We start from the raw sequence: 13,056 nt of genomic DNA on the forward strand, positions 1-13,056 counted from the left end.
AAAAACCCTGGGATCATGGATGTCCATTACCTACAGTAGCATAAGGGCTAGTCATTCTGATTCTCAGCATGGTGCTTATTCTCCTGATATTTTCTGAAAAAGCTACCCTGACTCCTGAGAATTAAAGCATTCATTCATTCTCATGTTCTTCCTTTTTTTCTGACCCTCCTTGTCTTGGTCTATGAAAAAGAGCTTCATGTATATTTACGTCATTATCAATTTTTCTATTATAGGAGCAGCAGAAAAGAGTTCTAAGCATGGTGCAGAAGATAAGACTCAAACCATTATTACAGCCATGAAAGAAAGAATGAAGATCAGGGAGACAAACAGGCCAGAGGTGTTTGAAGTAATTCAGGAAATGTTTCAGATTTCTAAAGAAGATTTTGTGCAGTACACAAAGGCAGCCAAACAGAGTGTACTGGATGGGACATCTAAGTGGTCAGCAAAAATAACCATTACAGGTAAAAATGAGTCTTTTGAAAAAAATTTCATTCCACTTTGAGATTTTTATATATGTTAGAAATCACTGCTAGTAATTGTTATAGGCAAAATAAGTAGATTTTTTTCAGTCTTGTCAACTTTGAAGTCTAATTGAAACTTCAAATTTCTAAAAGGTATGGCAGATAATTAAAGTCATTTCAGTCCATGTCTCATTCTAATCAAAAGCTCTTTGAGAGGAAGAAAGTTCTGTTTTATATTTGTCAATACCCTGCAGTTTACAAGAGATTAGTTTTGTTGCTGCCTGACACTTATAAATGACAAGTAGCCAATAATCTCTTTAGTCAGTTTTTCTTAATGAGAAAACAAATATCATTTTACTTACTCCTGGATCCATACCCCTTATCCATTTGATCCTTGACTCAATGCAATTTGAGTAAAGTGATGTCTAGTAATTTGAACTTCTGAAGTTGTTCATAATAGTAACAGCAGCTGCATAGGTTATCATGTTAATATTTACCAAGCCTCTTAACTCACTCATATTGTATTCAAAAGGTAAAATAAAGAAGCTTTTCTTTAATACTGACAGTAAACTTATATATGGAGAAGGCAATGGCACCCCACTCCAGTGCTCTTGCCTGGAGAATCCCATGGATGGAGGAGCCTGGTAGGCTGCAGTCCGTGGGGTCGCTAAGAGTCGGACACGACTGAACGACTTCACTTTCACTTTTCACTTTCATGCGTTGGAGAAGGAAATGGCAACCCACTCCATGGTCTTGCCTGGAGAATCCCAGGGACGGGGGAGCCTGGTGGGCTGCCGTCTATGGGGTCACACAGAGTTGGACACGACTGAAGTGACTGAGCAGCAGCAGCAGCAGCAAACTCATATACACAAACACATTTTAAATTACAGACTTTGAACTACATTGGATAATTCAAAATATTTACTGAATTAATCAGCTTAATGTTTGTGCATTATCATTTGTCTATACATGCATGCAGTGACATATGAGTAGATAGCTAATAAATATATGTAGATGTATGTCTATAGCTACTGTTCATTACAGGCAAAAGGAAATATCAGTCAAAGAAAGATTTTAATGTTGTGTGATTCATTCTTTCATGAAACATTTTGTTAAATCCTGTTTTTCACGAGACTGAAAGCAATGGGGATGTGTCTGCAAACCCAAAGGACAAAGTAATAGAAAACGTTTCCTTCATTGTCAGTTTTTTGTTTCTGAAAAAATACTTATACTAAAAGTTTGAATTTGGTTTGTTTCAGTGGTTTCTGCACAAGGCTTGCAGGCAAAAGACAAAACAGGGTCTAGTGACCCGTATGTTACAGTTCAGGTCGGAAAGAACAAAAGAAGGACTAAAACCATTTTTGGAAACTTGAATCCAGTATGGGATGAAAAGTTTTATTTGTAAGTATATAATGGAAAACTATTAAAATATTGAAATATTTGGTAAATTTACAAGCATGCAAAATACACAAGCAATAATTATCTCATGTTTTAATTGTATCTATGCAGGAATTATAAAAAGATGTTGTGAACTGATATTGTGAACTTATTTAACAGTCTTATTTATTATTTGTTCCTCATCTTGAGAACAAGTGAATAAAAATAATATTACAAACAAAAAAGGTGGCACAGCTGGGGTTAGTTTGCAGGAGAAAAAAAAATGATTACAACATGATCTGTAACTTGAGTTGACCCAGTATAGTGAGGAATTTACAGGCTTGATTCAACAATATCTTGACATCTGAAGATTTATGACTGAAAACAGTAGAAAGACTTTGAGCATCCCATGGCCTATCACACCCATACCAGGCTGTACTGATGAAATGGTTGATGATAACTTTTAGAACCTCTCATTTTCTGTGGGTCATTTATTTTTAAACCTTTTATATCCTGTACCAAACAGCAAGGAATCATTTTTCTGTCAAGGGTTCTTTTCTTTCTGTCACTCCTTCTTGGAGAGAGATAAAATGACTTCCAGTTACCATTTGTTGGAAATGAAAATCCCAATCTGTGAGTTTAAAAGTAAACAATGCTTTTCTCTTTCTTTCTTTCTTTCTTTCTTTGTTAATGGTTTAAACATGGATCTCCTTTACATGCTAAGTAAACAAACACAACACATACAGATTGGGAACGTGGGAAATAGTTTGTATGAAATAAGAGTTTTTCATGTGTATATTGGCTTAGGAAGTGTTAAGAAAAGGATGTGGAAAATGAGTTGGGACCCAATAACAGAGGGTACCAGAGAGAGTGTTAAGAGCTTTCTGTGATTTCTCCCTTCAAACTACTGGGAGAAACAATTTTACTATCTCTTCATTTGTTAACAGAAGATAAGAAACTGATTGATAATCAAAAATTCTTATTCCTAAGGCAGTCAAGTAAGTGAATAAAGCAGGGTAAGGACCGTAAAGGAGAGGGAAAGGCACTGTTGCAAACTTGAGAGCAGGTGACTCATGGGCAAGAAACATCTCCATTGCCATGCAGTCTTGTAGGTGCAATGCAGCTAGAGCTTCATTTTGTAGGAGAAACTGAACATTTGAAAGTTCAAAACCAGCAAAGTGAATCAGTTATACATATACATATACCAACACTTCTTTTCCCATATAGGTCATTATAGAGCATTAAGTAGAGTTTCCTATGTTATACAGTATATCATACAGCTTTACTTTGTAATAAATAAAGTCATAATATCAGGTAGTCCTAGTTTTCCAACTTTTTCTTTTTTCAAAGTTATTTTATATATTTTAGAACCTTTTAATTATTTCCATGTGTATGTTTTAATCGTCATTTTTTCGTACAAAGGAAAGCCTGGGATGGTTTTGATTGCTTTATTCCCTTGGCTAAGAGTTCCAGTATAATGCCAAGTAAAAATGATAAAAACAGACATCCTGGCTTTGTTCCTGATATTAGAGGGAAGCAGTTCCTTTCTTGATTAACTCTGATATTACCTGTGGACTTGTAGATGCCACTTTTCCACTTAAGACAGCAATCTTCTATTTCCAGTAGGCTAAGAGTTTTGATCAGAAATCAATACTGCATTTTGTCTAAGCTTTTACTGCATACTGAGATGATTGATTCTAAATGTCATTTTGAAAAATACACTTGGACAATATTGTTCCATTGTCTTTGTGTTTTCGTTGCTTTCTTATTTTTCATGAAAAATCTGTTGTCTTCTTTGTTCCTCTGTACATGTTATCCCCTACCCCCATGATTGCTTTTAAAGTTTTGTTTTCTTTACTCACCCATACAATTTGATTATGGTATGCCATGGTTTAAATTTTCTTTGTGTTTCTGGTGCTTAGGGTTTATTGAGCTACTTGAGCCTATGAGTCTGAAGTTTTCTTTAAATTTGGAAAAAGTTTGGCCATAATTTCTTCAAATATCCTTTCTGCTTCTGTCTTCTGGAGGTTTCACTTACACATATATAAAGCCTCTTGAAGTTGTCCCACAGACCATGGATGCTCTGCCCACCCCTCCCCCCCACACCCTTTCCTTTCTCTGTGTTTCACTTTGAATTATTTCTGGTGCTGTGACTTCTTCTTCTGTAATGTCTGCTGCTGCTAAGTCACTTCAGTTGTGTCCGACTTTGTGTGACCCCCATAGACGGCAGCCCACCAGGCTCACCTGTCCCTGGGATTCTCCAGGCAAGAACACTGGAGTGTGTTGCCTTTTCCTTCTCCAATGCATGAAAGTGAAAAGTGAAAGGGAAGTCGCTCAGTCGTGTCCGACTCTTAGCGACCCCATGGACTGCAGCCTACCAGGCTCCTCCATCCATGGGATTTTCCAGGCAAGAATACTGGAATGGGGTGCCGTTGCCTTTTCCATCTGTAATGTCAAATCTACTCTTAATCCAAGCCACTGTATTTTTCATCTTAGATGTTTTAGTTGCCATATAAAGAAGTTCAGATTGAGTCTTTGCATCTTCGGCAACTCTACTTAACTGTTTTAAAAATTAAGATGTACTTGGAGGAGGTAAAGTTCATAGGAAAATTGAAGAGCCCATGTAGGGATTTCCCAATATACCTTCTATTCCTACACATGCATACCCTACCTCTATTATTACCATCTCCAAAGAGAGTGTGGGTGTATTGTTACAATTGATAAACCTACATTCAGTCAGTTAGTTCAGTCAGTTCAGTCACTCAGTCATGTCCAACTCTTTGTGGCCCCATGAATCGCAGCACGCCAGGCCTCCCTGTCCATCACCAACTCCCAGAGTTCACTCAAACTCACGTGCATTGAGTCGGTGATGCCATCCAGCCATCTCATCCTCTGTAGTCCCCTTCTCCTCCTACCCCAGTCCCTCCCAGCATCAGAGTCTTTTCCAATGAGTCAACTCTTCGCATGAGGTGGCCAAAGTACTGGAGTTTCAGCTTTAGCATCATTCCTTCCAAAGAACACCCAGGGCTGATCTCCTTCAGAATGGATTGGATGGATCCTCTTGCAGTCCAAGGGACTCTCAAGAGTCTTCTCCAACACCACAGTTCAAAAGCATCAATTCTTCGGGGCTCAGCTTTCTTCACAGTCCAACTCTCACATCCATACATGACCACTGGAAAAACCATAGCCTTGACTAGACAGACCTTTGTTGGCAAAGTAATGTGTCTGCTTTTGAAAATGCTGTCTAGGTTGGTCATAACTTTCCTCCCAAGGAGTAAAAATCTTTTAATTTCATGGCTGCAGTCACCATCTGCAGTGATTTTGGAACCCAAAAAATAAAGTCTGACACTGTTTCCCCAACTATTTCCCATGAAGTGATGGAACCAGATGCCATGATCTTTGTTTTCTGAAAGTTGAGCTTTAAGCCAACTTTTTCACTCTCCTCTTTGATTCTCATCAAGAGGCTTTTTAGTTCCTCTTTACTTTCTGCCATAAGGGTGGTATCATCTGCATATCTGAAGTTATTGATATTTCTCTCGGCAATCTTGATTCCAGCTTGTGTTTCTTCCAGTCCAGCGTTTCTCATGATGTACTCTGCATAGAAGTTAAATAAGCAGGGTGACAATATACAGCCTTGACATACTTCTTTTCCTATTTGGAACCAGTCTGTTGTTCCATGTCCAGTTCTAACTGTTGCTTCCTGACCTGCATATAGGTTTCTCAACTGGCACAAGATAATCACTCAAAATTCATAGGAGACATAAAATTTCTCATAGTGTTTATATTCTATATATTTGGATAAATGTATAACAACAGTATTCATCATTATGGTATCATACACACTATTTTCACCACCTTAAAAATCCTCTGCTCATCACCTGTTCATTACTCCTCACTCCACCAATTCTTGACAATGACTAATCTTTTACTGTCTCCAAAATTTTGCCTATTCTAGGAGGCCCTATTATTTTGAGTTATACAATATGTATTCTTTCCAATCTAGAAATAATTTTTTCCATTTATTTATATACATTTAAGATTCTGTGTTTTTTTTTCATGGTTTGATATCTCATTTCTTTTTTAGCACTGAGTAATATTTGTCTTTCTGTACTAGAATAATAGTATCTTGAATTTATCCATTCACCTACTGAAGAATGTCTTGGTTACTTCCAAGTTTTAACCATTGTGAATAAAGCTGCTATAAATAATGTAGGTTTTTATGTGGCCATAAGTTTTTTGCTCCTTAGGGTAAATGCCAAGGGGTATGATTGCTTGATTATATGATAAGAGTATGTTTAGTTCAGTAAGAAACTGACAAACTGTCCTCTAAAGTGGCTATACTATACCATTTTGCATTCTCACCAGCAATCAGTAATAGTTCTTGCTCCATATCCTCTCTAGCTTTTGACATTGCCTGCATTTTGAATTTTGGTCGTTGTGATGGGTGTGTAGTGATACTTTGTTGTTGTTTTATTAATACTGTGATTTTCATTTAAGACATACTTTATGGGATATATTTTCATTTGCTTCTTTGCCATCCTTTTTATTTTCTTTGATGAGGTGTCAAGGTTTTTGGCCCAATTTTAAATCAAGTTATTATTATTGAATTTTATTATTTCTTTGAATATTTTGGAAAATAGACTTTCATCACATGTGTGTCTTAAAAATACTTTGTCCCTATCTGCGGCTTGTCTTCCCATTCCTCCGATACTGTCCTGTACTTAACTTTCTGATTCATGCGATTACTATGACAGTTGTTTTTATGCCCTTAACTCCCTTATCATCTGTGTCCATCCTTGGTTAGTTTAGATTGATATTTTTTTTCCCCTTATTTTGTGTCATGTTTTCATGCCACTTCATGTGCCTGATGGTTTAGATTGGATAACAGACTTTGTGAATATTACCTTATTGGTTGCTGAATACTTTTCAGTTCAGTTCAGTCACTCAGTTGTGTCCGACTCTTTGCGACCCCATGAATCACAGCACGCCAGGCCTCCCTGTCCATCACCAACTCCCGGAGTTCACTGAGACTCACGTCCATTGAGTCGGTGATGCCATCCAGCCATCTCATCCTCTGTAGTCCCCTTCTCCTCCTGCCCCCAATCCCTCTTAGCATCAGAGTCTTTTCCAGTGAGTCAACTCTTCACATGAGGTGGCCAAAGTACTGGAGTTTCAGCTTTAGCATCATTCCTTCCAAAGAAATCCCAGGACTGATCTCTTTTAGGATGGACTGGTTGGATCTCCTTGCAGTCCAAGGGACTCTCAAGAGTCTTCTCCAACACCACAGTTCAAAAGCATCAATTCTTCAGCGCTCAGCCTTCTTCACAGTCCAACTCTCACATCCATGCATGACCACAGGAAAAACCATAGCCTTGACTAGACGGACCTTTGTTGGCAAAGTAATGTCTCTGCTTTTGAATATGCTATCTAGGTTGGTCATAACTTTCCTTCCAAGGAGTAAGAGTCTTTTAATTTCATGGCTGCAGTCACCATCTGCAGTAATTTTGGAGCCCCCCAAAATATAAAGTCTGACACTGTTTCCACTGTTTTCCCATCTATTCCCCATGAAGTGATGGGACCGGATGCCATGATCTTCGTTTTCTGAATGTTGAGCTTTACACCAACTTTTTCACTCTCCACTTTCACTTTCTTCAAGAGGCTTTTTAGTTCCTCTTCACTTTCTGCCATAAGGGTGGTATCATCTGCATATCTGAAGTTATTGATATTTCTCCCGGCAGTCTTGATTCCAGCTTGTGTTTCTTCCAGTCCAGCATTTCTCATGATGTACTCTGCCTATAAGTTAAATAAGCAGGGTGACAATATACAGCCTTGACATACTCCTTTTCCTATCTGGAACCAGTCTGTTGTTCCATGGTCAGTTGTAACTTTTGCTTCCTGACCTGCATACAGATTTCTCAAGAGGCAGGTCAGGTGGTCTGGTATTCCCATCTCTTTCAGAATTTTCCACAGTTTATTGTGATCCACACATCAAAGGCTTTGGCATAGTCAATAAAGCAGAAATAGATAACATCCTCTAAATATTCCTGAGCTCTGTTCTGAGGTGTAGTTAAATTACATGGAAACCCTTTAGTTCTTGCTTTTAAAATTTATTAAGTGGAAATGAAACGGCACTCAACTTCAGGCTAATTACTCCTCAGTGCTGAAGCAAGACTTTTCCATATCCTCTGCCAACTGACTCATGAATGATAAACTTTTCTTATCTGTGCAGTAGACATAAGCACTACTTCTGGCCTTGGTGAGTGCTGGGCATTGTGACATCTAATCATTTTGAGGATGGCTTCTAACCTGGCCTTGGTTAGTTTTATCACATGCATGCACTTGTTACTCAACTGGTTGCTCAAGATGAGCCTGTAGCAGTTTGGAAGTTGGTGTTTTTGTTTTTGTTTTTTTTTTCGGTTCAGTTCTCTTCTTTTTGATAGTATGCCTTGTGACTTCTAACTGCTTTGGTTTCCTCAGATTTTCAGCTCTGTCTTTCTAACTCAGAGAGTTCAGTGGACTCTACCTGGCTTTCCTCTCTTTGCACAGTGGCCTGGAAATTCCCTCAGGGAAGTTAGCTGAAGTAATGGTGAGGTTCACCTTGATAATTTTTTTCTTTTTTTGGTCTTCTTGAAATCACTGTTGACAAATCATTCAGTATGAAAAACAATATTTCAAATATTTTGCTCACTTTTTCACTTTTCATGTGAGGATGTATCTCTAGTCCCTCTTACTATTTCTTGACTAGAATAGAAAGTCTGGAACTTTGAATTTAATTGGTTAGCACAACAAAATAAGATAGTATGAGAGCCAACACAGAACATGTGAAACAGGGTACCTCTGGATATATGTGATCCATAGGTTGCCAGTTGCAGTCTATGAAACAAAGCAGCAGTCCCCAACCTTTTAAATAAAGCATCCTTAATGCTGTAGTATTATGTCAGCAGCATTAGACAGACATTACTACAGAAATGCTGAAATAGTCTAGTTTTCTAATCCTGCAAAGGGCCCCCTTTGACAAATCATCTGAGTAATGGTACATACATGCAATGAGAAAACTGCCCCAAATCAAGACAAGTTCCACCCAAAAGAACTAGATATGACAGCGTCCAGTGCTCATTATGTCAGGAATAGTGTTTGTCCCCACTGGACAGGTCAGAAAACATCATGGTTCATGGGCTGAGTATATTGAAATAGGTAGTTAAAATATGAGGTTTTGATATGCTGATTGGCAGTTTTTCGTGTAATTTACTGTATGCTTGGTTTTCCTTTCGATAAGAGACACCACATACTGGCAACAACAATATAAGTATTTTTTAAACAGCCGTCCTTTCAAGGAAGAGGAAATTTAAATTTATTGTACCCTGCTATACATATATATATATATATATATATATATATATTGCTTATTTTCACCTCTCCATCAATATTTATGAGCTGTAAGTGAAACTATGCTCACAAATATTTTGTTTCTTTCCTTCTAGAATGTAAAATATGAATGTCTAAATTTTCAACAGTAATTAATTTTGTTGCCAGCTACCTGAACGCAAAGATTCCATTTTTATTATTGATGTTCTGTATCATTGGTTCTAGAAATACTATTTTGAATCTACCTATGCATGTTTTCATTTGACCATGAAAATGGTATGAAAATTACAAACTTATCTTTCTTTATAAGGGGCTTTCTTTGGCAGGAGGAAATGAGTTCATGGAGAATTTATGTGCAGATTTTGAAAAATGCATATATGTCATAGATGAACTCATCCATGCCTCCCACTAACCTGACAGTTCTGCCCTGTGAACTGGAGTGTAAAAACATGTCCTGAGGTTCTGAAAATAGGATGGCTTATTAATGGTGTGACTTTAGCTTGCATTTGGGGCCATTTGTTTAAATTCTGAACTTTCGCTTTTCTAATATGAAAAACTGGGATAATACACACTTCATAGGATTGATATATTTCTTGAGATAATGTATATAGAGCTTTTGTTACCTGTTAAGCATATTCAAAATGGCAGTTGTATTATTACAGTGATTAACATTAGTGACATCATATCCTTTGTGCCCAGGAGGAAACATAGCAGTAATACTTTAATATTGAAAAAGTTCCATTCTGAATAATGAGGCCAAGATTAGTCTGATGAACAAGGTGCTGTAGGAAGGAAGTACTGCTGAAATAAGACTTTGAGAATTGAAATTGAGTGAAATATTGAGAGATGGTTTTATCCAACTCCTTCATTTTATTGATGAAAAAATCAAAGCTTAGACAGGTTATAGTACAGTCAAGTCTACGAAGGAGTCCCCTATTGTGAAATCAAAAATAAGATACAAGTAGAAATACAGAGGTCTGTTTTTACCCACATTTAAATTCTTCCTTCGGAAAAAATGCAGTTGACCTGAACCAACAAGGCAGTCACAAGCTGGTAAGACAAAAATGCAAATGAAGTAATTTTTCAATTTTTTTTGCTTGAAAGCTTAATTGTTCTCCCACTAATGGCACTTTGATGCCCTCAAGAGATTAATGCTAAGTGATTTCAATTTTAATTCTACCTCTCTTACCGTGGGTTAAAAAGAGAAGTTGAAAAATTTTAATCTTCAAAAGCTATGAATGTGTGATTCTAGAATGGGGCACTCTGGAGAGTGTTTACAGGGAAAAGAGCCATGACCAATTAAGCCCTTGCAGAAATGTGGGTTAGTAGGGGTTGTAAATGTGGAATTTTTAAAATATCACATGAGAGTTAATCAAGCTAATATATATAAAAACACTTTGAAAATGATAATGTTATATAAATCTAAGGTGCTCATTATCTTTGCTCTTGGATCCTAGTAATTTATGTATTTGATCATTACATAATTAATTATGACATTTTATTTTATTTTCCTGTGCTACAGTTAATGAAATGTTTATGCTTATCATAAACCATTCCCTCAAGAGGGAAAGGAGTCAGTCTCTCCAGTGTATTCTAGAGAGAAAATGGCAGTATTGTCTGCCCCTTTGAATAAGAAATTTTGTGGTTAGGAGACTTAGATTATATGTTATATGTTGATACTCTGATTTCTAGAGAACCCTATAGTTGATCCATGGTGCCTCATTTTTGCTAACATAGGAAATGAAAACAAAATGTCACACTGACTACCTCTCGGAGGGGCAGTAGCAGGCATGTATTGGCTATCTTGTTTTGACTGGTATTAACCACTAGAGTAAAGAGTTAATTTAAAAAAGAGTCTAGTCAATGCAATGCCTATGGTAGGAGTATGGACATTCCCTCATTTATTCATGGTAATGTTGAATAGACATGGCAGTGGTGTTTAAACATTCTACTCATGTATTGTCTGAACAACCAGCTCCACTTGCTTAGTGGGGTATCAGCTAAATTCTACTTCCGTTTCCTTATATTCAAAGCACTGTACTGGGTCCATGGGAAGTACTGACTTGAATAATTTCATATTATATTAAAAAAAAACTCTCTGGACTTAAAGTTTATAAACCTAAGTTCCAGAGCCCTTCTGGATTCAGCATGCTTCTTAACCACCAGGAAATGCCTCAACCTCTTTGAATCTCAGGTTCACAGTGGGTTGTTGTTGTTCAGTCGCTCAGTCATGTCTGACTCTTTATGACCCCATGGACTGTAGCACACCAGGCTTCCTTGTTCTTCACTATGTACCAGAGTTTTTCAAACTCATGTCCACTGAATCTGTGATGCCATCCAATCATCTCATTCTCTGTTGTCCCCTTCTCCTTTCAGTCTCTCCCAGCATCAGAGTCTTTTCCAATGAGTCTGTTCTTTGCATCAGGTGGCCAAAGTATTGGCGCTCCAGCTTCAATATCAGTGCTTCCAATGAATACTCAGAGTTGATTTTCTTTAGGATGGACTGGTTGGATCGCCTTGCTGTCCAGTGGACTCTCCAGAGTCTTCTCCAGCACCACAGTTCAAAAGCATCAATTCTTTGGCGCTCAGCTTTCTTTATGGTCCAACTCTCACATTCACACATGAGTAGTTGGAAAAGCCATAGCTTTGACTATACAGACCTTTGTTGGCAAAGTGATGTCTCTGCTTTTCAATATACTAGGTTTGTGTATTGTGTCTAGGTTTGTTCACAGTGGGCATTGAGCACAGAATGCTCAAAGTATTCCCCACCTTGACTCAGTAAAGTTATTGTTATGAAGTAGTATTATACAGAAGCTCCTTTAACCCAGAAGTATCAGAAACTCATAATGCTGTTATTTATAGAGGTGTGATTGCCTTGGCCCTCAAAATATATGCCACCTATGTTCAATTCACAGCAACCCAGATGGAGTGGCACACTGACTGTCTCAGGCCCAGGACTCTCCACCATGCCGTGTGCTGCTCAGCCCAGGGCTGAGTATGAATTAAGCATAAACTAATCTCCATAGGAGATAGCATTTAAATACCACAATTAAATAAAAATGTCTTTAGAGCATGGCAGGTTCATATTTTAAAATGACAGCCTGAAGGTAATCAAGGATTTGATGTATTGCCTGGATTACTAGCGCAGGCCTCTTCTGGACTACGTGGGAAGGGAGCATTTCCGCAGTCTTCTGAGCTGGCTTGCAACAATGGTATCAGCATCAGGAAGTCATTTGTCAAGAAGATAGTCCCACATTTGTCCAAAGCAAGAAGGCACTTAGTCACAATTTACGGGGTTACAGATTTGTTTGCTAATCATTTGTCTATATTGTGGCACCATGGGGATGTATAACCAATAGAAAAGAAAGAAAGAAAGTGAAGTTGCTCAGTCATGTTCGACTTTTGCAACTCCATGGACTGTAGCCTATCAGGCTCCTCTGTCCATGGAATTTTCCAGGCAAGAATAGTGGAGTGGGTTGCCATTTCCTTCTCCAGGAGATCTTCCCAACCCAGGGATTGAACCTGGGTCTCCTGCATTGTAGGCAGACGCTTTACTGTCTGAGCCACCAGGGAAGTCCATATAACCAATATTGCCTTTAATTTGGTAAATGTGGTTGAGCCAATACCCATCTATACACAGCAGAGCCAATAGAATAGCACCTACTTCATGAATGACTTGTATGAGAACTTAAAGGTTTGATCATAAGGAGAGGAGCAGGTATAGAAAGAAGATTGGATGAAATTCAATGAGGTTAGAATTAAGCTTAGAGCCACCAAAAAGATATATAGTCAACAAACTGTAAAATTTCAGAACAGGACAGATGTTTGGAGATACTGCTGTGATGTTCTATAG

General features: G+C 37.9%; 1 protein-coding gene across 10 annotated transcripts in view; it reads left to right on the forward strand.

Annotated features, from left to right (window-relative positions):
* UNC13C (unc-13 homolog C) overlaps positions 1-13,056 on the forward strand; it is an 839,460-nt gene that overhangs the window by 477,098 nt on the left and 349,306 nt on the right. For all 10 annotated transcript variants that reach the window (XM_086321016.1, XM_086321021.1, XM_086321015.1 and 7 more), the window contains 2 exons: positions 234-461; positions 1,721-1,862. In XM_086321016.1, the coding sequence (XP_086177142.1) occupies positions 234-461; positions 1,721-1,862 (370 nt within the window). The remainder of the gene's footprint in view (positions 1-233; positions 462-1,720; positions 1,863-13,056) is intronic.

Source organism: Bos grunniens, chromosome 10 (genome assembly GCF_055505025.1).
Source record: "Bos grunniens cultivar Pamir isolate PY7600 chromosome 10, Bosgru_T2T1.0, whole genome shotgun sequence".
In the NCBI taxonomy this organism is placed as follows: domain Eukaryota; kingdom Metazoa; phylum Chordata; class Mammalia; order Artiodactyla; family Bovidae; genus Bos; species Bos grunniens.